General features: G+C 51.8%; 2 protein-coding genes across 4 annotated transcripts in view; one reads left to right on the plus strand and one right to left on the minus strand.

Moving 5' to 3' along the window:
- Atp2a1 (ATPase sarcoplasmic/endoplasmic reticulum Ca2+ transporting 1) lies at positions 1-17,766 on the plus strand. 2 transcript variants are annotated; one of them, XM_085693059.2, is made up of 23 exons: positions 1-313; positions 609-626; positions 987-1,069; positions 2,428-2,532; positions 3,596-3,734; positions 5,325-5,405; positions 6,067-6,152; positions 6,338-6,635; positions 6,807-6,973; positions 10,691-10,779; positions 11,023-11,125; positions 11,340-11,471; positions 13,419-13,544; positions 13,646-13,864; positions 14,817-15,152; positions 15,251-15,471; positions 15,569-15,771; positions 15,963-16,048; positions 16,129-16,262; positions 16,383-16,500; positions 16,661-16,778; positions 17,049-17,089; positions 17,496-17,766. In XM_085693059.2, exons 1-22 carry the CDS (start codon positions 196-198, stop codon positions 17,051-17,053), a joined length of 2,985 nt encoding a protein of 994 aa, XP_085549185.1. In that variant the 5' UTR covers positions 1-195; the 3' UTR covers positions 17,054-17,089; positions 17,496-17,766. The 2 variants fall into 2 exon arrangements, with proteins under 2 accessions (XP_085549185.1, XP_048316077.1); XM_048460120.3 differs by lacking the exon at positions 17,049-17,089 and having other exon boundaries at positions 3-313.
- The window catches only part of Rabep2 (rabaptin, RAB GTPase binding effector protein 2), a 17,162-nt gene continuing 10,682 nt past the window's right edge, over positions 17,721-24,200 (minus strand). For both annotated transcript variants that reach the window (XM_048460118.3, XM_048460119.3), the window contains exons 6-13: positions 24,009-24,104; positions 23,815-23,913; positions 20,894-21,049; positions 19,293-19,470; positions 19,195-19,206; positions 19,045-19,100; positions 18,687-18,803; positions 17,721-18,322 (exon numbers count right to left, since the gene is read on the minus strand). In XM_048460118.3, coding sequence (XP_048316075.2) covers positions 18,221-18,322; positions 18,687-18,803; positions 19,045-19,100; positions 19,195-19,206; positions 19,293-19,470; positions 20,894-21,049; positions 23,815-23,913; positions 24,009-24,104 — 816 coding nt within the window. In that variant the 3' untranslated portion in view covers positions 17,721-18,220. The remainder of the gene's footprint in view (positions 18,323-18,686; positions 18,804-19,044; positions 19,101-19,194; positions 19,207-19,292; positions 19,471-20,893; positions 21,050-23,814; positions 23,914-24,008; positions 24,105-24,200) is intronic.

A 24,200-nucleotide genomic window follows, 5' to 3' on the forward strand; every position in this document is an offset into this window, starting at 1 on the left:
GGGGGGGTGGCCGGCTGCTGCAAGTGGGACTGGGGTCAGAACTTCGTGGAAGGAGGAAGAATCTGGGGGGGGCAGGCGAGAAAAAGGAAGGAGCCCAGATCAACAGGCAGGTGGACACACGGAAGACGTTCCCCCTCCAGTGAGAGGCCCCTAAGAAGGAATACATCGCCCCCTGGGCCCCAAGAAGGGAGCACAATGGAGGCCGCACACTCCAAGTCCACAGAGGAATGTTTGTCCTTTTTTGGGGTGAGCGAGACCACAGGCCTTACCCCAGACCAAGTTAAGCGGCATCTGGAAAAATACGGCCCCAATGGTAAGTAACCGTCAGAGGAGAGGCAGGCATGGCTGCCCTCCCACCCCCGCTAGTGGGAACTGCTTCCTCCAGGGTCTGCATGGATGAGAAGGGCAGTTGTTGGCTTCTTGTAGGAGGGGCAGGATACTAAAGAAAACAGTTTTGCCATCTGGAGCCTGGGGAGGTTTTACGGGGTGACCTTGAACTTCAGATGCCCTTTTGATAGCCTGAGTCTCTTAGTCGCCAAGTTCTGGGTGTGGGGGACTGAGGCTGAACCCCAACTAAATTTGTCCTTTTCTTTTTCCCCCTTGAATAGAGCTCCCTGCTGAGGAAGGTAAGTTACCTGAGCCTTGAGCCCCTGCTAAACGAAACTCCTGGTGTGTGCCCCATTCCTGGCTCCCCGCCTTCTCTTTTCTGAGACCCACAGCTTTTCCCAAAAGGCAGATCTCTTCCCCAGAGCTTAGTGTCAGACATCTCCAGATGCTTTTTCCTTGAGACTTCCCAGCCTTGAAAAATTGCCACAGATCTGAAGAGCCTTTTTGGCTGTTTCATCTTTCTCTCGTATCAAGCAAGGCTGCCGATCAGCTTAGAGGTTCAGGGCAGGCTAGACTCTGGACCCAAGCCCATCCGGAGCCACAGACCCTCATCTTTTGGATTGTAATCCCCTGGGACTTCTCTTCTCGCTCTCCCCCAGGCAAGTCCCTGTGGGAGTTGGTGGTAGAGCAGTTTGAAGACCTGCTGGTGCGGATTCTTCTCCTGGCGGCCTGCATCTCCTTCGTGAGTGCTGAGGGCATTTGGGGGCCGTCTGCAGAACAATGTGGGGCTCTGACCATCCTAGATGCCCTCAGTCAAGCCCTGAACACCCTGTTTTCCAGGCTGGAACTGGGGGCAGGGTGCTGATTCGCTTCCTCCCCTGCAGAGAGGTTTTATTTTAAGACCTGAGAGCGTTCTCAGCCAAAACACTGAAGCTAAGCCACCCTCCCTAACCCTAACCCTCCCTGCTTCAAGGGCTTCAAGGGCTCAGGTTACCCCCTAAGCACAGGGCTCCTAGCTTCGATGTGGGATGCAGCATCCACTGTGGGGGCCACCAGCACGCCCTGCCTGTCCTGGTTGGTCCACACTCTGCTTCTCCAGTCCTGCCCCGCCCTCTCCAGCTTGTGATGCTGATTGGCCAAAAGAAAGGCTTGCTTCGAGAAGTGGGGAAGGTGTTGCTGGTAGTGATAACCACCAATGTGCCTTCCAGCCCCTTTGACCCCCTACACACACACACCCCTCAAGTGTCTCCAGACTTTACCACATCCTGCTTCCATTAGGGGCTGGCACGTGGCAACTACTTCTCTTTACCCGGCCTGATTCATCCTTACCTCTTGGTGTCTCCAGTCCCTCAGAGCCTTTGCTCTCCCATCTCCTTGTGAACATCTCCAGCGTTCACAGCCCCTGCTGCTGGCTCCTGCCACCCACTGGTCCAGCAGTCCATCTTACATTTTAGAATTTCTTTAGCATCCTACCTGGAAAATAAGGCCTAGGAGGTAAAAAGCATAAAACATCTATGGAGGCCCCATGCACCCTTGCATCTAAGCTGGCAGCCTCCCTTCTCTCTCCTCGGATTTGCTCCTTGACATTTGCCTGTGGCTGCTGCCTGGCAGTGGCAACAGCTGGGGTGGGGTGGGTGCTGGAGGCCTGTAACCCTACTCCCCTCCTGTTCTCTCATGAAATTGGAGCTTCCATGCCTTGCTAAGGGAGGGCTGTGGGTGGGCTGGGCCCTTCGAGGACCATAGGGATTTTCCTATTGGGCTTGGGTCCCTGTGAGATGGATGGCTGAAGGGGTAGTTGACCCTGGGTGTCCTGGGAAGGATTGCCTACAAGCCAACAGTTTGGTCAGGGATACCTGAAAGCTTTCCCGGTTAGTGTGTGTGTAATGTGTATGTGTGTGTGTGTGCACACGCGCGTGTGTGTGTCTGCACTGCTTATTTGCACACCATCACAAGGATGGCTGGGAATGTGTGTTCAGAGTCCTGCAATGTGAAGAACCTTACACTCCCGTACATCGCCTGACCTCTGCTGTGTTCTTCAAAAGCTTTCCCATTTCTTTCTTTAGTCACTTGGGGCCTTTGTGGTTCCCCCTTCCCTCTCAGGTGCTGGCCTGGTTTGAGGAAGGCGAAGAAACTGTCACCGCCTTTGTGGAACCTTTTGTCATTCTCTTGATCCTCATTGCCAATGCCATCGTGGGGGTTTGGCAGGTTAGTTCTGACTCCTTCTCCCCGCTTGGGTCTCAGCACTGGGCAAGGGGCCAGACCTCCTTCCCATCCCCTCTTCCTCTTTCATCTTCCCTGGCTGTGCCGTGCCCACTCCTCTGGTCTTCTCATTCAATTGGGAATAAGCCGGAAAAACTCATGTTTACTGTGTGACCCCGAGGAACTTCTCCATTCCCTAAGCCTGTTTCCTCACCTAGAAACTAGGAATAGTAAGCTAGGTGTGGTGGCACACACCTACAGCACTCCAGAGGCAGACACAGGAGTCCTAGGCTAGCCTGGACTACAATGTGAAATTCTGTCTTTAAAAGAAAAAAAAAACCTATGCAAGGTTGAGCACACTTGTAATCCTACAAGAATGAAGGACAGAAAGGGGGTGAGGTCAGATGCGGTGACACACTGCCTTTAGTTCCACAGTTGCAGGAGTAGAGGCTGGTGGATGTCTGTGAGTTTGAAGCTAGCCTGGTCTACATAGAGAATCCCAGGTCAGGCAGGGCTACATAGTGAGCCCATTTTGAAAAGAAAAGAAAAGAAAAGGAAAGAAAGAAAGAAAGAAAGAAAGAAAGAAAGAAAGAAAGAAAAAAAGAAAGAAAGAAAACAGGAAAACAAGACCAATAACTGTTCCTCAGGCTTGATGCAATTGAAAAAGAACATGAAGGTTCATGGCACATAGTAGGCACTCAATAAATACTAGTTTGATTTCTTTCTTCCTCTGACATTATCGGTTTACTTTCCTTGTCCCTTGCTTCTGTGTTTGTTTGTTTTGTTGTTGGTGTTGTTTTGTTTTGTTTTTGCTTTTACAAATTCCTTTCTTCTTGGGCCAAACCCTGTTTTTAGCCACTGAACAGACACATCCCTGCTGTGTGTAGGGTTCCTCTGTCCAGCTCTTGTGGTAGCTGGACCTGCAATGTCCTTCTTTCTGCTAGGATCCCAATTCCTGTTCCTCCATCTGCATGTCTCTCACCCTTCCTGCATGTACCCAGACCAGCCTCCTGCGGGTCCAGGACCTTCCTCCCTGTCTGACTCCACTCTTGTCTGCTCTCTTCCTCAGGAACGGAATGCAGAGAACGCCATCGAGGCACTTAAAGAGTATGAACCTGAGATGGGGAAGGTCTATCGGGCTGACCGAAAGTCAGTGCAAAGGATCAAGGCCAGGGACATCGTCCCCGGGGATATCGTAGAGGTGGCTGGTAAGGGCTGGAATGGGTGCTTCAGGGAGGACGCCTTGGGTCTGAGGCCAAGAAGAGAGCAGGGGACCTGTCAGCCCCGATCCTGGATCTCTGAGGATGGTGGCGTCTTTGCTTCTCCTTCCCAGACTCCTCAGGGGTCACTCCAGGACATTCAGGCCACAGCACCCCTCCCTGCAAGAGTCTCAATAGGAACAGCTAGTCCTGTCCCTGAGGCAGCAGACAGACCCCCGTCCCCCCTCCCCTCGGCCAACACTTGCAAGCAACAGGTGGAAGCCAGTCCCTGCCAATGGCCCCATCTCCACCCCTTCCCGAGCCTGGCTCCCCTCTCCTTCCACCCACCACAAGCTTGGTCAGCTTTCAGTCTTGACCCCTTAGTGCCCTTGAGGCCTCTCAAAGGGGAAGGAATGGGAGTAGAAGGGAGTGGGGGTGGAGTGGGAGGGGGGTGGACGACTACTCCCACCACCATGTAAGGTAACTCCTAGTCCTCCACCAGCTAAGAGCACGGGACCCGAGAGGAGGGCGCTCAAGGAGGGCCCTGCCCCCTCAGGGACACTTAATGCCGACTCAGGGAGGGGTGGGGCTGGCTAGCTAAGATTACTGGGATTCTGCCCCCTTCAGCGCTTTTTATATTTGCCCTGAGCAGGCCTTTCCACCTCCTTAGGCACCTAGTTTGGTGAATGTGTATGTCATACCATGTCACCCTCTATATACCATGTTAACACCAGGAGAAGCCTAGGGTGGAGAGCTGGTGGGCTGGAGGCCCCATAGCCCCGTCCCAGGGCAGTCCTGCTATGGTGACAGTTTGGGGTCAGTGCCATGAATGTCTATAAATACCACTTGGACTTCGGTGACAAGGGTGTCTGCCTGACTCCATTGCTGACCCCCTCCCTCCTCCTGCTTCCTCTGGTACTGGCGGAGGGACCTTAGAAACCAAGAGAAAGGAAAGCAAGTGAACTTCGCCCCAATTCCACCCGTGAGACCAAGGTAGCTTTAGGCAGAGGCCTGAGGAGGTGTGCGTCTGTCCCCTAAAAGGTCTCTAGTCTGGCCGAGTGTCTTCCTCAGCCCCTGCCAAGGTGCTTTCACAGTCTGCCTTCCCACTTCCCACGGTCGGGAATGCGCCCTCACACTTCCTCCTGACCATTCTTTTCGGCTTCATGCTCCACTTTCGGTCTCGCTTGGCCTGGATTTTCCCAGCATCCACCTTGCTCTCCGATCCTCCCAGTCACCCTCTTTTCTTCTGAGTTACATCATTCCGTGTCCTTCTTTACCTTCCTCTTGTTTCCCTTTCTCAGTTTTAGCTGGCTTGTCCCCAGTTTTCAGTTCAGTTACCAAGAATACATTTAATGAGTACACACTACTACACTCCAGGGATCTTGGGAGCTTCCCTTCGCAGACTTGCAGCCAGGGGGAAGAGAAGCATTTCATGGGAGGACACCAGGATAGTATCTCTGGGGTGGAGACGGAGTGTGCTGAAGGCCTATGAACAACCGAATGCTGTAGGGGCTGAAGGATGGATGGTGTGAGGGAAGCAGAGACTGGAAGGAAGGAAGGAAGCTCCATTCCCTGCTGAACTTGCTCCTCTCTCTACAGTGGGGGACAAAGTCCCGGCAGATATCCGCATCCTCTCCATCAAATCCACCACCCTCCGGGTCGACCAGTCCATCTTGACAGGTAGGCGAAGGCATAGTGAGGAAGGAGCCAGGCAGGCAGCCAGAGGGAAGGTTTCGGGTGGATGAAGGGCATCCCGCATCAGGGCCTCTCTTTAGTTCTGAGGTAGCATCGTCGGTGTGGCTCAGTCTTCATTCCGTCACAAGGAGCATGGAAGAGGATGTCTGTGACCATTTCCGTATAGTCTTTGCCCTACACCTTCCGCATGGACATAGGAACACACCCCCTACCACAAACTGTCCTGTCCTCTCCAACATCCTGAAAACTCCTCGAATGAGGGATTCTGGGATAGGGTGGGGACTCTGGGAGGGAGACAGTGTAAACTGGACCCGCAGCAGGAGGACCTGAGCCTCTGTCCTTGGTGAGGACGCCACACTGGTCGTCCCTTAGGACTGGGTCGTGCAGTTGATAAGCGCCCCACAGTCGCTGGTTTGTTTGGTTGTCACTGGGACGTGGGGAGCAAATGGAAGTTAAGTGATCGAAGTCACACACTAGGCTTGGTCGGTGTCTTTTAACTCTAGAGGCCATGGACTTGCCACTTGCCCTGGTCACCTTCCTCTAGAGGCAAGACTGCCAGAGTGTGTGCGTGCTGGTTGCGAAGTGTCAGAATGTTAGGGACAGAGACATGATGTCACCTGAAAACGCTCTGGTCCTTCCTCCATAGGAGAGTCTGTATCTGTCATCAAGCACACAGATCCTGTCCCTGACCCCCGAGCTGTCAACCAGGACAAGAAGAACATGCTCTTCTCAGTAAGCAGTCACATGACCACTTCTCAGTAAGCAGTCACATGACCGTTTCTCAGTAAGCAGTCACATGACCAGCCAGAGGAGCTGGGTGTGGAGGGAATCATGGCAGCGGAAGAAGAGATGAGGCCCCTAGCTTGTGGCCTAAGGAACATCTCTTGCCTGACCCTGCTCCTTCCTCACCTTCCCAGGGTACCAACATTGCAGCCGGCAAGGCCGTGGGCATTGTGGCCACCACTGGTGTGAGTACTGAGATTGGCAAGATCCGAGACCAAATGGCTGCCACTGAGCAGGACAAGACCCCACTGCAGCAGAAGCTTGACGAGTTTGGGGAGCAGCTGTCCAAGGTCATCTCCCTCATCTGTGTGGCCGTCTGGCTTATCAACATTGGTCACTTCAATGACCCTGTCCATGGAGGCTCCTGGTTCCGGGGGGCCATTTACTATTTCAAGATTGCTGTGGCTTTGGCTGTGGCAGCCATCCCAGAAGGTAAGGCAATGGTTCCTGGGCCTCTGTTATCTCATTGGCAAAAATATTTCAAGATAAAGTAACAATGACGGGTCCCATGGAGAATGTCCTGATAACTTTGGTGGCTGTGGTGTAGCAGCCACACTAGGTCTCTCTCCTCCTGGTTTGCTTACACCATCTCTATCCCCATAGGGCTTCCTGCTGTCATCACCACCTGCTTGGCCTTGGGTACCCGCCGGATGGCAAAGAAGAATGCCATCGTGAGGAGCTTGCCCTCTGTGGAGACCCTGGGCTGTACCTCTGTCATCTGCTCTGACAAAACAGGGACCCTCACCACTAACCAGATGTCGGTCTGCAAGGTGAGGAGACACAGAGGCGGGGCAGCAGGAGCCCTCTGAGGACGGGCTTCTGTACTGGTGTACAGAAGGGAGTGTACTGGTGTACTCAAGGGAGATTGAGTGCCACCCTTAGATCAAGCCAAGAGCCATGTTAGTGTGCTTTCTCTTTCTCTCATAAAACCACCTTGGGGAGGAGAGGGTTGATTTGGCTGGTGTGTCCCTATCACCGGCCATCAGGGAGGGAAGCCAGGACAGGAACTCAAGCAGGAACAGAGGCCGGAACCATGGAGGAAGCTGCCTGCCAGCCTGCTTTCTGTTGCTCTGATATATAGCATGACCAAAAACAACTCTGGGAGGAGATGCTTTGTTTCCTCTGTAACTTCAGTCCATCACTGAGGGAAAGCCAAGGCAGAAACTCAAACTAAGGAGCCTGAAGCAAACACCACGGAGGAGCAGAGGAAGGCTGCTTACTGGCTTGCTCCCTCTGGTTTGCTTAGTCTGCTCTCTCTCTCTCTCTTCTTTTCTTTGATTTTTAAAAATTAATTAATTAATTAATTATGTATACAATATTCTGTCTGTGTATATGTCTGCAGGCCAGAAGAGGGCACCAGACCTCATTACAGATGGTTGTGAGCCACCATGTGGTTGCTGGGAATTGAACTCAGGACCTCCGAAAGAACAGCCAGTGTTCTTAACCTCTGAGCCATCTCTCCAGCCCTCTTTGATTTTTTTTTTTTTTGAGACAGGGTTTCTCTGTGTAGTTTTGGAGCCTGTCCTGGAACTCACTCTGTAGACCAGGCTGGCCTCGAACTCACAGAGATCCCACCTGCCCCTGTCTCCTGAGTGCCGGGTTTAAAAGTGTGCGCCACCACCACCTGGCATAGCCTGCTTTCTTATACATCCCAGGATCACCTGCCTATGGTGGCCTAGGCCTTTGCACATCAATCATTAGTCAAGAAAATGTCCCTACACTAATCTGAAGGAGGCAGTCCCTCTTCCCAGGTAACTCTAATTGTGTCAGGTCAACAATGACAACGACGACAACAGAGCAGCCATCCCAGTCCTCACCCCTATGCTGTGTTTCTCTCTGATCCTCTACACTAGCCAATCCAGGGACGTTCTCTTTAACCTCACCTTCCAGAAAGTAACCGAGGCTTAGGGAGATTTAGGGGTTTACCGGAAGATACCAAGTTTATAAATGGTGGAGCCAAACATAGTGGTGTCTGTCTGTTATCCTTGTACTCAGGAGGTGAGGGTGGGGACGTTATGAATGTGAGACCTGCCTTGGCTATGGCTTAAGGCCAACTAGGCCCTGCCTTATGGAGTCTGGAGTCTCAGCTACTTGGGAAGTTGGGATACAAAGATTACTTCCACTGAGGAGTTCAAGGAACAGTGAGATTTTGTCTTAAAAAAAAAAAAAAGTAGCAGAATTGAGTTCCAAAACCAAGAACGCTCTGTAGCTTCTGCTGTGTGCTAGTACCCCGCGAGTGGCCACTTCATGACGGGGCCAGCCAGCCTGGCCGTACTGGTCCCGAACAGCATCTCTTTAAGAAGTTTAAAAGTATTTATTATTTCAGAGAGAGTGAACGTGTATTCATTCTCTACTCTCACCATGCATGTTTCGGGGATTGAACTCAGGTCATCAGGCTTGGTGGCAAGCGCCTCTACCCGCTGAGCTGCTTAACTGGCCCCTAAACAGCCAGCTAGCCCTTTCCCTTTTTCAAGGCAGGGTCTCTTTATGTAGCCTTGGCTGGCCTGGAACTTGCTCTGTGGTCCAGGCTGGCCTCAGACTCACAGAGCTTCCCTGCCTCCACCTCCTGAGTGCTGGGACTGAAGGCGTGTGCCACCATACCCAGCCAGTATTCTTTTTTTAAACCGGAAAAATAGAGGTTACAAAATAAGCCATTGATTGAAATACAGCTATCAAAATATTTTTTTTAAATATTTTACTTATTTATTATGTATACAGCATTCTGCTTCCATGTATACCTGCAGGCCAGAAGAGGGTGCCAGATCTCATTACAGATGGTTGTGAGCCACGATATGGTTGCTGGGAATTGAACTCAGGTCCTCTGGAAGAACAGTCAATGCTCTTAACCACTGAGCCATCTCTCCAGCCCTATCAAAATATTTTTAATTTAGCACTATCTGTTTCTTTATTCAGAACAAGCCCTGGCAGTGGGTCTAGTGTCTGAGTGCTGCCCAGAGTGAGAACTCAGGAAAGCCAGGGTGACAGACAGGCGTCTGTGGTCCCGTCCTATAGAGCCACCGCCTTCATTTAGAGGTTTTTCTTTTTTTTTTTTTTTCCCATCAGAGTGTTTCCAAGGTTGTTTTGACCTGTCGGTCTCAAGTGATCCTCCCACTTTAGGCCCTCAATAGCTGGGCCTACAAGTCTGTACCACCCCATTCAACCCAAAGCCACAGGTGGTACTAATTCTGATGTGATCTTCCACTGTGTTCATAACTGGAAGGAAATGCTACTTGTTAGGGAAAAAAAAAAGAGCTATTTGAATTTTTTAATTTTTTATTTATTATTTTTTTTTGTCCTCTAAGAATGTCCACCTCTCTCTTTCCCTCTCTTCCCAGGGTAGGGTCTCATGTAGCCCAGGCTGAGGCTGGCATTGAACTCCTGATTCTCTTGCCTCCAACTTTCAAGAGCTGGGATTGCAGACTTATGCTACCATGCTTAGCTTCCCGGGCTCTTTTAGGTTTTAGCCACTGATGCCCCTACCTGCCCTAAGCAGAGTTCTGTGGACTATTGTGACTTTAATATAGAATGACTTTTCTGTCGGGCTGAGGACACAGCTCAGTGACAGAGCGCAAGCCTAGCACGCATGAGGCCCTGCCTTCGCCCCAGCACTGGAGGAATAAATGAATGAATGAATGAGTGAATGGACGAAAGCCTGGTGTAAGTAATGCCTGACACAGGAGGATTGCCAGGAGTTTAAAGCCAGCCTTGTGAGTTCCAGGAGAACCTGGGCCCCCTGATGAGGTCTTGTTTCAAAAAGTAAATGAATGCTGGGTAGTGGTGGCACATGCCTTTAATCCTAGCATTTGGGAGACAGAAGCAGGCAGATCTCTGGGTTTTGATTCCGAGGCTGGCCTGGAACAGAGCCAGGACAGCCGGGGCTACACTGGACAGCCTGTGTTGAAAAACCAAAATCCAATCCAAACCAAATCAAACCAAACCAAAACAACCCCCTCCCCAAATTGAACAAAAATAAGTAAATAAATAAAAATTGAAAAATGACGCTTGGAAGAACAAAGAATTTGAGGTGGGACTGAGATGAAGTGGACTGTGTAGGCAGAGTGAGTCACTGTCCTGAGCATCATGTCCTTTGCTTGTCTCTCACACACGGGCTTCACAGCCAGAACACAGTCTTGCAGGACTGTCTCCCTATAAAAATGACAATGTCATAGGAAAAGGAGTCAGGAGGCTGCAGATGGAGCCGCTGCTCGCAGGTTCATTGGCCCCAGTCTCTGTCACACCCTGCTGCACACATCTGTGAACTGATCTGGGGAAAGCCTAGCATAGCCCTCAATAACTGGTTTTTAAGGCCACTGACAAGGAACATGGAATCACTGTAAAACCCTGGGGTGACAGGGACCAGCACGGGTCAAGGAGAAGAGAACAGGGAAGTGGGGGGTGCTGGGGTATTCGCTTAGTCTAAACTTGAGGACGCCTGCTCCCAGGGATGGGGATGTGGAATATCATTGTGTGGTCCTTCTCCCCCACAGATGTTCATCATCGACCGGGTGGATGGGGATGTCTGCTCGCTGAATGAGTTCTCCATCACTGGCTCCACATATGCTCCCGAAGGAGAGGTGTAAGTCATCCAGGAGTCTCCCCCGTGCCGTGTGTGTACCCCACCTCCCTCACTTGGGATCTCCTGCTAGTCCCCCCTTCCTTTTCACTCCCTTCTCTCCCAACCTGTTCTCTCCCACCCTATCTTCCAAGTTCATCACCATCTCCTCTCCTTCCCAATACCTGTCTGCTTCTCTGTGCTGTCTGCATCTCACGTCTGTTCTCCACCGTTTCTCTCCTGCCTTCCTTCCTACCTTGCTGCCAGTTTGAAGAATGATAAACCAATTCGAGCAGGGCAGTATGATGGGCTGGTGGAGCTGGCCACCATCTGTGCCCTCTGCAATGACTCCTCCTTGGACTTTAATGAGGTAACCTTCCATCCCCAAAGCCACCCCTTCCATGCCTGTGGCTCAGTCTGTGCTTCCTGGGCATTCCAGGAGGAAGGGGTCTTAGGAAGTGAACATACATTCGAGAGAAGGAAGCAGTTGGCTTCTTGTTGTTCCATCCAGATGAAGATGGGGGTGTTGGGTGAGGACGGGAGATCCAGGCACACACTTCCTCATCCTCCTCTGTCTATTTTAGACCAAAGGTGTTTACGAGAAGGTAGGCGAGGCCACGGAGACAGCCCTCACTACCTTGGTGGAGAAGATGAATGTGTTCAACACTGAAGTGAGAAGCCTCTCGAAAGTGGAGCGGGCTAATGCCTGCAACTCGGTGAGTCGGGGTGCCCTCCGCAGGCCCGGACCCCAGATCCAGACAGACCCAGACAGACAGAGCATTGTGTTTGTGTTGGGACCCCAACTAGGTAGGCAGTGGCTTCACCCACAGCTTTTCCAAGCCAGGCTGAACTCTGGGGAAACTCCTTCTCCCCATAGTGATATGGTTTCTGTTGTCTGGCCATAATATCCTGGGAGGTCACTTCCTTTTGTGACCCAAGGTTGAACAGAGCTGGACAGAAATCATGGTGTCGCCTACTGGGTTGGCCCTGAGTTTAGCTATAGTGCTTTGGTTTCCATCAGATCTCAGGTCTTGTTGGGGGGTCTGGACTGTGCAGCCATCGATCCTACAAGATGAGGTCTTCTCTGGGAAACAAAGCCAGCGCTGCCACTCAGTGGACTCTGGCTGTGAACACTTGCTGGTTTCTGAGTATTAGGTTACTTATATCGCTCTTTCTTGACATCCTCCTGCCTCAATCTCCCCATGCTGGTATTAACAGTGTGTACCATCATGGCTGGCTTTCTTCATCTCTTCCTATACTTCTTCATTGGTACTAGGAAGTGCAACCCAGAAATTTACATGTGCTGGGAAAATATTTCTTTCCTTTTTTTTTTTTTTCTTTCTCATGACAGGGTTTCTCTGTAGCTTTGGAGCCTGTCCTGGAACTAGCTCTTGTAGACCAGGCTGGCCTCAAACTCACAGGGATCCGCCTGCCTGCCTCTGACTCCCGAGTGCTGGGATTAAAGGCATGTGGCATCACCGCCTGGCTTAAAATTTTTTTTTATTGCTTCTTTAAATTTTTCCTCTCTGTATGTGCAAACTACACACTGCTGCTTTGTTTATGATGTCTTTGTGTGTGGTGAGGGCGTATGAGGTGTAACGGGCGCTAAGTGTATTGTATGTGGAAGTCAGAGAACTTTGGGGAGTTGGTTCTTGTCTTTCACCGTGGGTTTTGGAATCAAACTCAGGCTTGTATGGTTATCAGGTTTGTGTGGCAAGTGCTTTAACCCTCTGAGCATCTGCTTTAGTTAATATAACAAAAAGGTGAAACTAATTTTTTTTTTCCAGCGTTAAGGATGAGTTGAGGCTTCACGCCTGCTGGGCAAATGCTCTTTTGGCTGCCACCTCTTGTTATGTTTATTTGGTTCTTTGGAGGTTTATTTGTATATAGTGCTAGGATTGAGCCCCAGCCCCTCACGTTCTAGGTGTGTGCTTTACCACTAAGTAAAGCCCTGGTCCCATCCACAACATAGTTTGGTAAATAAAGGCTCTTCTTTTCCTCCTCCTCCTCCTTCTGCTTTGTTTTGAGATAAAGCCTTGTTGTGCAGCCCAGATTGGTCTTGAGCTCACAGCAGTGCTCCAGCGTTAGTCTGCAAGTGCTGGGATTATAGGCATAGCTCACCATGCTTGGCTGTGGCTCTCATTCACTTTTCACTGTGTGCTGGGCACTAGGCTATATGTTATTTATATTCAAATTAGAGGTACTTGGGAAGCAGAGGCAGAAGAATTACTCTAAGCTCAACACCAACCTGAACTATAGTGAGAGACCCTGTTTCAAAAAGAGTCTTGGTCATACTGGCTGTTTCCCACGGGCACCACATCCGGTGGTGCAGACTACATTTCTTTGGTCCCTGCGTGTTCTATTGGGTAGCGGCATGCAAGGCTACTCTGTTTCTGTTGTGCTTTAAACTGGACACCCGAACTTTGGGTGTGGCTCGGTGGTAGAGCACTTGCCTAGCATGTGGGAGTCATGAATTCTATCCTCAGTACTACAAAACTGAAAATCAAACGGCCCACGGCGGCAACGGTGCACGCCAGTCCTGGAGTTTCTGTGTTTGACTTGTGGGTACCAGGCTTCGCTCTAGGCTCAGGCTCACACAGGCTCTACGCTGACATCCAGATCCTTTCGGACGGTTTTAAAGGGATCTGGTCTTTACCTCCCAGGTGATCCGCCAACTAATGAAGAAGGAATTCACCCTGGAATTCTCCCGCGACAGAAAGTCTATGTCTGTTTACTGTTCGCCAGCTAAGTCTTCTCGGGCTGCTGTAGGAAACAAGATGTTTGTCAAGGTCAGAAGCCTTCTCTCTCTAACGTTGGGACTCTTTCCTGTGCCTGCCCTCTGTACTTGGGAAGGCAGCAAGGGTCTCTGAATGATGTTCTGGTTTTCTAGGGTGCCCCCGAGGGGGTCATCGACCGCTGTAACTATGTGCGTGTTGGCACAACCCGTGTGCCATTGACAGGCCCGGTGAAGGAAAAGATCATGTCAGTGATCAAGGAGTGGGGGACTGGTCGGGACACCCTACGCTGCCTGGCCCTGGCCACCCGGGACACCCCCCCTAAACGAGAGGAGATGGTTCTAGATGACTCAGCCAAGTTCATGGAGTATGAGGTGAGCTGGCAAAGGTCTCTTTGTTTTGGGAATTGTGTCGAGGCGGGTTTCCCGATGGCTCTATCTTCCCTGCCACCATCCTGCATCAAGTCGATGGCTGTGTACCATGAATCCCCAGCTCACAGGGCATTAAGGTGTGACAGTTTTATGAATCGGATCTAACCCAGCCCTCAGGAGACTGAGGTAGGCCAGCCTCCATGACACAAGCAACCGCGAAAACAGAAGTCAAGAGAAGAGAACCACTTAGTCCAGTACTGTTTTTGTGTGGGGCTGGGACGGGTACCCAGGGGAGACAGATGTGCGGTGCCCTGGTGCATCTGCAGCCACAGTCCACGCTAACTGTGCTCTGTGGAGCGGAGATGGTACTTACCAGAAGGGTACTTACCGTGCAGTGTATGAGCTTGTTTTCAGGCAATGGATGTACTTCCCGATGCAGGCTTCCCTCTTGCTGTGGACTCTCAACAACCCCAAAAGCTCACTGTCTGCATTTATGGGGGTGGAGTGGGGACTATGGCCTGCCAGCTATTGGGGATATGCTCAGAGTGATGGGCCGGTGGCAGGTTTGCTAAAAAGAGATGCTACCATGTAGTTTTTCTTTTTCTTTTCTTGTCCTCCTCTTTTCTTCTTGTTGAGACGGTGTCTTGTTATGTAGCCAGGGCTGGCCCTGAACTCACTCATGATCTTCTCTTTACCTCCTGGGTGCTGGAATCACAGGTTACCAACCATGCCCAGCTTCAGCTCTCCTTTTTGCAGCAGGCCTTGGCATTGCCAGGATATGCAGGCATTAAGGAAGGAGAAATGTCTCCTGCCTGTGCTTCCAGGGCCCTGCTGATGTCTAACACCAGGCCTCAAGGCAGCATGCTCTGGTTTTTCCAGCGTTGCTACCCATCTCCCTCTGAACTTCCTCCTGCTTGTCCTCACTCCCTCTTTGTCCTGTCACCGCCTTTTCCAGATGGACCTGACATTTGTTGGTGTTGTGGGCATGCTGGATCCACCCCGCAAGGAAGTCACAGGCTCTATCCAGCTGTGCCGCGATGCTGGGATCCGAGTAATCATGATCACCGGGGACAACAAGGGGACAGCCATTGCCATTTGCCGACGAATTGGCATCTTTTCGGAGAATGAGGAGGTGACAGACCGTGCCTACACTGGCCGTGAGTTTGACGATCTGCCCCTGGCTGAGCAGCGGGAAGCCTGCAGACGCGCCTGCTGCTTTGCCCGTGTGGAGCCCTCACACAAGTCCAAGATTGTGGAGTACCTGCAGTCCTATGATGAGATCACAGCCATGGTAAGAAGTTCCAGAGGCTGTCTGGGTCAAGGCTCTTGGGGAGGGGAACATAAGGCATCTGGAATTTTGAGTTTCTCACTGTCTCCTTTCGCCTTCAGACAGGGGATGGTGTCAATGATGCCCCTGCCCTGAAAAAGGCTGAGATTGGCATTGCCATGGGCTCTGGTACTGCTGTAGCTAAGACAGCCTCCGAGATGGTACTGGCTGATGATAACTTCTCCACTATCGTGGCTGCTGTGGAGGAGGGCCGCGCCATCTACAACAACATGAAGCAGTTCATCCGCTACCTCATTTCCTCCAACGTGGGCGAGGTGGTCTGGTAAGTAGCCGGGGCAGGCATCCAGAAAATACAGGGCTGAAAGGGGTGATCATGGGACTTGGAACAGGACCAACGTACGACCTCCTTCCTCTGGCAGCATCTTCCTGACAGCCGCCTTGGGGCTGCCTGAGGCCCTGATCCCTGTGCAGCTGCTATGGGTGAACCTGGTGACTGATGGGCTCCCTGCTACCGCTCTGGGATTCAACCCACCTGACCTGGACATCATGGACCGTCCCCCCAGGAGTCCCAAGGAGCCTCTCATCAGTGGCTGGCTCTTCTTCCGCTACATGGCAATTGGGGGTGAGCAGGAAGGGACTCAACAACCCTTCTGAGCCCTTGGGACTGACCTTGTCCCTGATCTCAGCTTCTCCCGAGTCAAGCTGCCCAAAGGGGCCCCTTCCTTAGCCAGCTGTCTCCAGCTGTGTAAGGCCCGCCTGATACCTCTCACCTCCTCAGCCCTGACCCCAGCTCCTCTCTTCTTCCCAACACAGGCTATGTGGGTGCAGCCACTGTGGGAGCAGCTGCCTGGTGGTTCCTGTATGCAGACGATGGGCCTCATGTCACCTACCACCAGCTGGTAGGAAGATGGAGCGGTGGGGACTGGGAGGCATCCCGAAGGCTGTTGTAGATCTCAGGCTTCTGTCTCTTCCTTTACAGACTCACTTCATGCAATGCACTGAGCACAACCCTGAATTCGACGGCCTGGACTGTGAAGTCTTTGAGGCCCCTGAGCCCATGACCATGGCCCTGTCGGTGTTGGTGACTATTGAAATGTGCAATGCTCTCAACAGGTAGGTCCTGTCCACTTGGGTGGACCCTGATACGCCTTCCACCTCTCTTCTCCCGCCACTCTGCCTCACCACATCTTTCTGTGTATCCCTGTCCCTCCATGTGCCTGGCCTTTGCCGCAGCCTGTCTGAGAACCAGTCCCTGCTGCGGATGCCGCCCTGGGTGAACATCTGGCTGCTGGGTTCCATCTGCCTGTCCATGTCCCTCCACTTCCTCATCCTCTATGTTGACCCCCTGCCGGTGAGCCTTCTGTTACCGCCCCTCCCCGACTCCAGGGAGCCCAAGCAGAGTTTGTGACCATAGGGTGCTCACAGAGGAGGGCAGTTCACAGCACTCTGGTTCTTCTTTTCTTCCTGAGAAAACCCTTTGTCTTTCCTGATGACTGTTGTCTCCACCCTAGATGATCTTCAAGCTCCGGGCCCTGGACTTCACCCAGTGGCTCATGGTCCTCAAGATCTCGCTTCCGGTCATCGGGCTAGACGAGCTTCTCAAGTTCATTGCTCGGAACTATCTGGAGGGTAAGAGACATCCCTTTTCCCTGGTACCCATGCCTGAGCAGAGCCCCTGCCCTCTTGCGCTGCGAATATGCGCCACACCTCACTCCCTCTTCCTTTGCAGGTGGGTAAGTTCTCTTAGGCCCTGGCAGGACCAGTGTCCCCAGGGAGGGCAGGCCAAGCTCTGTCCCACTCCATGACTGGTGGGGTTTTCCCCCAGCCTGCTCAGCCCTATGGCCCTGTGGGCCTCCTTCCCCCTTGATAACGGCCTCTCTCTGTCCTCTCTGGCCATAGGATAACCGTCCCCCTCCTCCATGTCTCTGAACGTGTCACAGGTATTTCCCTACACACCTTGCCCCAGCTGCTGTACCCTGCCGCTCGCCCACCAGCCCACGCGCACCCCTGCGGTCACTTGCGCTCGCAGCTCTCCCTGGAGCCACTGCTGCTGTTGCCACTGCCCGCTTCCACAGGAGGGCCATGCCCTTCCTGTGGGCACAGGCAGCTGTGAGGCTGCATCCTGGCCTTCCAGTCTGCTGGGCTGCGCTGCGTTGCGCTGGCTGTCTCTGCTGCTGGGGCGGCGGTGGTGGCTGGGGGCGGGCTGGGGTCTGGCACACACAGGTGAGTAGGGAAGGGGGGCCGCAGGCCCCTCCAGGTGAGTGTGATGGAGACGCACAAGGCACAAGGAGACGCAGCTCTCCCTCGTGTGCACGCCTGCTCCATCCCCTTCCTTTCTTCTTCCAGATCCAGAAGATGAAAGAAGGAAGTAAACAGCCCTTTCGCCCTGCCGTCCCCACCCTCATAGCAATGCATCTTCAGCCAGAGCTGAGACACAGACCCTTTTTCTCCCCCAATTCTGTTTATAAACAAAGTTCCCTGACCCTCTTCCCCCTTCAGCAACCTGCCCTCCCTCTGAACCTGTACATCCCTTCCCAACCTCATGGGGCTTGCAGGGACAAGGCGACTGACTGAGCTGAGCTGCTTATTTATTCAAAATAAATGACAGAAAAGTCTGGCCTTGCCTCCGTATATCTCGGGTCCTATTTCCGGTGCCTGTGGACAGATACCTTAGTGTCATACAGTCCGGAAAGCAGCTGCGTGTCCCAGGGTCTCTGTGTGAGGAATCCGCTGATAACAACAGCGGCTAGCCACAAGCTAAGCGTGCCCCAGACCGGGACGGGCTGCTGGCTAGAGGTGGCAGGGCGGGAAGGCAGGATCCATGAGGCAGCATGGCAGCCTGAAAGCTACAGGGCTCAGCCTGTACTTTGGTTCTGGAAGGAGGCTGGGACCCTCATCCAGGTGTCATCCCTGAGAGCAGGTCCAGCCACCGTGGCTGGAAGTAGTGGCCCTGGTGACACTACCATCCAGACCTGGAGTGGGTGGGCTCCATTCTGAGACCTGTCCTTGTCTCACAGTTCTGGTAGAGAAAGAGGCGGCTTCCCCAGCAGGGAAGCTTCTCGCCTGGCTCCTCAGGAGTCCTTGATGTCCTTGATATCCCTGAGGGGTGCCTCATCCAGGATGCTATGCACTTGCTCCAGAGTCTCTGCTTGGCGAATCCGCTCCAGGCGTACCTGTGTGATTGGGTGGGAGATTTGAAAAGCCCCACCAAGGAAACAGCCCCTGCCTGACCAGCCAGCCTCTCAGGGGTCAGCTCTGCAGAGGCAATGTGTTCAGATGGGGTCAAAGGAAGGAATACACCCAGGAGCTTGGCCTGAGGAAGTCTGGGTATTGTTGGCCATTCATGAGGCTGACAACATGAAGCTGTCATGCAGCTGAGGTGTGCAAGAGAGCTTCCATGTTTTTGAGCAATAGCTTAGAGGGAAAGATCATGCCAGGTCTAGAAAAAGGACCTCTCCTAATTGGGGACTGCCTTTGTGAGACCCAGGACAAGTCACCCATAGCCAAACCAGCCAGGTAGGAAAGGCCAGGCCATACCTGTAGGGCCTGGGACAGCCGTACAAAGTCCCTTTGCACCTGTTCACTGGTCTCCAGCTCGGCTTGCAGACGCAGTGCCTTGGCCCTCTGCTCAGAGAGGAGGTCTGTGAGCTGGGCCTGCAGGGACAAGATGCAGAGCTGGGGCCTGACTCATCTTTGACTAAATGAGAGGGTGGATGGCCAGAGCCACGGGATGACCCACACTGGTGTCCCTTCAATACCACCAGACTCTGGCCTCCTCTGGCTGAAGCCAGGTGGCTGACGCAGGGCTTCCTGGTCTGAGGGAGACAGGAAAGCTGTGAGGGTGGCATAACCACACAGCTGTGTTAGCCAAGCCATGGCACTGGGTGCCACTCACCTTGCGCTGCTCTTGCTGGACCCGCTCTGTCTCTGTCCTCAGGCTGCACAGGGAGGCTGGGAAGTCAAGGAGCAGGGAGACCGGAAGTCAGGCTCACGTGGTCCCAGCCCTGCTGGCGCAGCCCTCCACAAGGCGCTGACCCTTACTCACCCTGTAGCACATCTGCGGGAGTAAGAGAGAGACAGAGAGGTCAAAGCTGGATCTCCACTGCACCCCCTGACGCCCATGCCTGACCCTGGGGACCCTACCTGTCTCTTCTCGTTGCACCCTCAGCTGTCCCTCCAGGCTGGCCCTGGCTGCTGTCTCCTCGTCTAGCGCCTCCCGCAGCTTCACGATTTCAATGCGCAGGCGCTCGGCCTCATGCTCCTGTGCCTGTTGCCTGGCTCGCGCCTGTTGCCGGGTATGCCGCACTAGCAGATGAAGCTCCTGCGAGAGACACGAGGGGTCTGCTGGGCACAGGGGCAGAGAGGAGGGCAGGGACCGCTGGAGAGTGTAGGAACAGGAGGGAGGAGCCAAACGCCACAGTCAGGGCGGTGAGCAAGCTGCAGAGATAGGTGGGATGCCACATGTATGGAGGACGTTCAAGAACAGTGTGGAAAGTTCCAGAATACCTAGAAGCTTCCAAACCACTCAAGTTAAGTTCTCCATTATGTTCATAATGAAACTACAATAAAAGGAGAGCAGGGAGGGCTGGAGGGGGGCGGGGTCTGGTTCAGTTGATAGGGTGCTCATCTAGCAGGCATAAGCCCTATGTTTGATCTCCAGTGCTGTATAAAAACCGAGGATGGTGCCAGGGTAGTGGTGGTACATGTCTTTAATCCCATCACTAGGAAGGCAGAGGGAGGAGGAGCTCTGTGAGTTCAAGGCCAGCCTGGTCTACAGAGCAAGTTCCAGGAAAAGCTCCAAAGCAACATAGAGAAACCCTGTCTCAAAAACAAAACAAAACAAAACAAAACACCAAAAAAATAAAACCAAAAAACCCCAAAAACATACAGGAAATGGAGAAATGGAAAATCAAAGACTGTGGGGGCACTTTCACTGACGTGAAAGTGAACACAAGCAATAATCTTCAGGGTAGAGAGAACAACCAGGTGACCTTTAGTTCATGAACAAATTGTTTATAAACTAAAATCAACACAGACCACACTGTGGAGGACAGGTTCAAAGACTCCGAAGAATTTAATCTTAAGGACCGAAGGTCATTTAAAAATAGCAAACAGTAGTCAGGCAGTGGTGGATGCCTTTAATTCCAGCACTCGGGAGGTAGAAGCAGGTGGATCTCTGTGAGTTCGAGGCCAGCCTGGTCTACAAGAGCTAGTTCCAGGACAGGTTTCAAAGCTACAGAGAAACCCTGTCTCAAAAAACCAAAAAAAAAAAAAAAAAAAGAAAAAAAAAAAAGAAAAAGAAAAAAAAAGAAAAAGAAAAAGAAAAGAAAAAAGAAAAAATCTAAAATGGCCTGTGATTCTACACTCAGGAGGTCAGCCTGTCTCAAAGAGAAACCCTGTCTCCAAAAGCAAACCAACAAACAAGCAAACAAACAAAATGAAGGGCTCAAGATCTGGTTCAGTGGAGCAGTGCTTGTCCAGCCTGCTTGGGGCTGCAGTTAATCCCTTGCAGTGAGGGCAGTGCGAGCAGCATGGGGTGCGGTAAAAATGGCGGACATAATCCTTGTGACCAACACTTTTAATTCTTTATTTCCATGCCAACCCTGGGAAGCTGGTATGGTTCCATTTATCAGATGAAGAAAACGAGTCTTAGACACGGCTAATACACGAGGACCAGGGTCCGTCCTCGGGTCCTTGGGAGGAGACAGCCGCAGGCTGGCATCAGGTACTCTGGTGCCGTTTACCTGTATGGAGCTGGGCAGGGCCTCGCCCTCATTCTCCCACTGCTCTGGGCCCTGGAGGGTGGAGGATGGCAGCTGCTCGGCACGAAGCCCTTGGTTTTCTTCGTTCAGTCTTTTAACCTCATGGTGCAGGCACTTGTGAGAAGTAGCCAGCTCTGCCTGGGGACATACCGAAGTATAAGACGATCAGAGGACTGTGTCTCTCTAGTCTCTGTGGCTAAACCCAGAGCCCCCGCTAGCCTGATTTCTGGAAAGCCCTGGCCTCCTGACCTGCTGAAAAGAAGATCCCCCCCCCTTTTTTTTGAGACAGAAAGTTTCTCTGTACATCCCTGGCTGTCCTGGAACTTGCTTCGTAGTCCAGGCTGGCCTCAAGGGATTAATGGTGCGTGCTGTTACTGACTGGCCTAAGAAGAAACTACTGCTCTCTCTGGCTCTGACCTCTTCAGATTCTGTCCCTTCTGACACTGGCAGCCACAGCACACTGTGGGTATTTCATTTAGATGGCATATTATTTTTAAAAGGATTTATTTCAAGTGTACGAGCGTTTGCCTATATAATTATGTGCAGCCATACACCACATGGTGCCCATGGAAGCCAGAGGGGATGTTAGGTCTCTTGGAACTGTAGTTACAGATGGTTGTGAGCCGCCACATGGGAGCTGAGAACTAAAGGAGCAGACAGTGCTTTTAGCCACTCAGCCATCTCTTCAGCTGCCCCTTTCCTTTTTTAGATGAAGTCTCACTATGTGTCAAGGTAGTGATCCTTTTGTCTCAGCCTTCTGAGTGCTACACCTGCCCACAACACGCTTCCTGGTTTTAAAGCCCAGGCTGGCCTCAAACTTGCTGGCAGTCAAGGATGATTTTAAACTTTTTTTTTTTTTTAAGATTTATGTATTTATTATGTATAAGTGTTCTGCCTGCATGAGTTCTTGCAGGTCAGAAGAGGGCAACAGATCTCATTACAGGTGGTGATGAACCACCATGTGGTTGCTGGGAATTGAACTCAGGACCTCTGAAAGAACAGTGCTCTTAACCACTGAGCCATCTCTCCAGCCCCCGACTCCAAACTTCTTTTAAAGAAATTTATGAGCATGAACGTTCGCCTTAATGTGGTGCGTGTTTCATGTGTGTCCTGGCACCTGAGGAGGCCACAGGAGGGCACTGGATACCCTGGAACTGGGTTACAGAAGCAAGCCACCATGAAGGTACTGGACCCAGGTCTTCTGGAAGACAAGCAAACATCCTTAACCATGAGCTATTTCTCTAGGCCCCTCTTCCTCCATCTCCTGAGTGCTGGGATTACATGCATGAGCCACTATACCTATCAGTTTACATGGTGCTGGGGAATGAACCCAGGGCTCTGTGCATGTCAGACAAGCACAGCTCTGCAATGTGTCTTTAAAATTTATTTTTACTACATTATGTGTGCATGTCTGTGGGTGCCCATGCACTATGGTGTTTGTACACATGTGTGCACACACATGTGTGTGTGTATTGTATAGTGTATCATCTTGCTATAGTCCAGGCTAACCTCAAACTCATGATCCTCCTGTTTCAAATTCCTGTGTATTGGGATCACACCTGATTTAGAATGTGCATTCACACACGGATGGAGAGATAGTTCAGAGGTTAAGAGCAGCGGCTGCCCATCTAGAGGTCCTGAGTTCAATTCCCAGTAACCACATGGTGGTTCATAACCATCTATAGTGGGATCTGGTACCCTCTTCTGCCTTGCAGGCATACCTGCAGGCAGAACACAATATACATTAATATATATAAAAAAAAAAGAATGTGGATTCACAAGCATGTGTGGAGGTCAGAGGACAACCTGCCAAATCAGTTCTCATTCCACATGAGTCCCAGCTGTCAAACTCAGGTCACCAGGCTTTGTGGCAAGTGCTTCTACCCACTTGAGCCATCTTGCTAGTCCCTCAAGCATGCTTTTTTAAGCACCGAAGTAATTGTCAACTTTAATTTATTTTTTTAAAGATTGACTTATTTGTTTTATGTATATGAGTGTTCTATCTGTATGTGTTGTAAAAGGAGCCGTGGGCCGCTTCCCGCCACCCGGCTCCCAGCTAGTTTACACCCAAAATAATTACACGGAAACTGTATTCATTTAAATACTGCCTGGCCCATTAGTTCTAACCTCTTATTGGCTAACTCTCACATATTAATCTAACCCATTTCTAATAATCTGTATTGCCACTTGACTGTGGCTTACCAGCATGAGTCTAATCAGCATCCATCCGTCTCGGAGAGGAGAGCCATGGCATCTGCCTGACTCTGCTTTCTTTCTCCCAGCATTCTGTTCTGTCTACTCCACCCACCTAAGGGCTGGTCTATCAAAAGGCCAAGGCAGCTTCTTTATTTAACCAATGAAAGTAACACATAGACAGAAGACCCTCCTACTCCATGTATGAATGCCTTTATGCTAGAAGAGGGCATCAGATCCCACTATAGATGTTTACGAGCTACCATGCAGTTGCTGGGAACTGATCTCAGGACCTATGGAAGAGTAGCTAGTGCTCTTAACCACTGAGCCATCTCTCTAGCCACATGTAACTGCCAACTTTAAAACTGGGGGGAATATACACACTTCCAGATCTCTGGCTTCTCTTTAAAAGCAGGACGTCTGGTCACTCACACTTCGGGGTAGAACTGATCAGTGCTGATCTGCTTTCTGTCCGTCTGATTCTGCAGACTAGATCGCATTAGCTCTGTTTATAAATGGTAACCAGTACACTCCAAAGTAGTGGGGTTAGTTTAAAATTACATAGCTCTGGCCACAGCCAGGCCACCCTCAATGTCTTCACTCACCTACTGAGAACAGCTGGATTGGGGGGGGCAGGACTGATACTTGGCTTCCCACGCCCTCCAGGGCCCCCAATGGTCCTGACCTCTCAGCCTAGATGCGGCACTCACCATCTGCAGCTGCACACGTTCTTGGGCCTGGCTCACGGTCCCTTGCAGAGTTCGAAGCAGCTGCTCTGAGTTCTGGACCTGGGCTAGGAGCACCTGCACCTGAGGAGGAAAGAGGGTAAAGTGAGAGGGATGATGGGGCGGGGGCGGCAGGTGGCCAGAGGGCCCTGTGTGTTCCCGGAACGAGGCTGACTTACCTGCTTGGCACAGTCCTCGTTGCTCCGTCTCAGGCCCTCCTGCAGCTCATCCCGCTCACGGCTGACACTCTCCAGGTCCTTCTGGAGCTGCTTCCCCTGCCAGACCCACACCTCAGACTTATTTCTTCAGCTCTGCTGGCAGGGGTTCATGCCTACTCTCCCCCTCCATCCCTCAGTAGGCCCTGTGGCTTA

Source organism: Myodes glareolus, chromosome 7 (assembly GCF_982192425.1).
Source record: "Myodes glareolus chromosome 7, mMyoGla1.1, whole genome shotgun sequence".
NCBI classification, from domain to species: Eukaryota; Metazoa; Chordata; class Mammalia; order Rodentia; family Cricetidae; genus Myodes; species Myodes glareolus.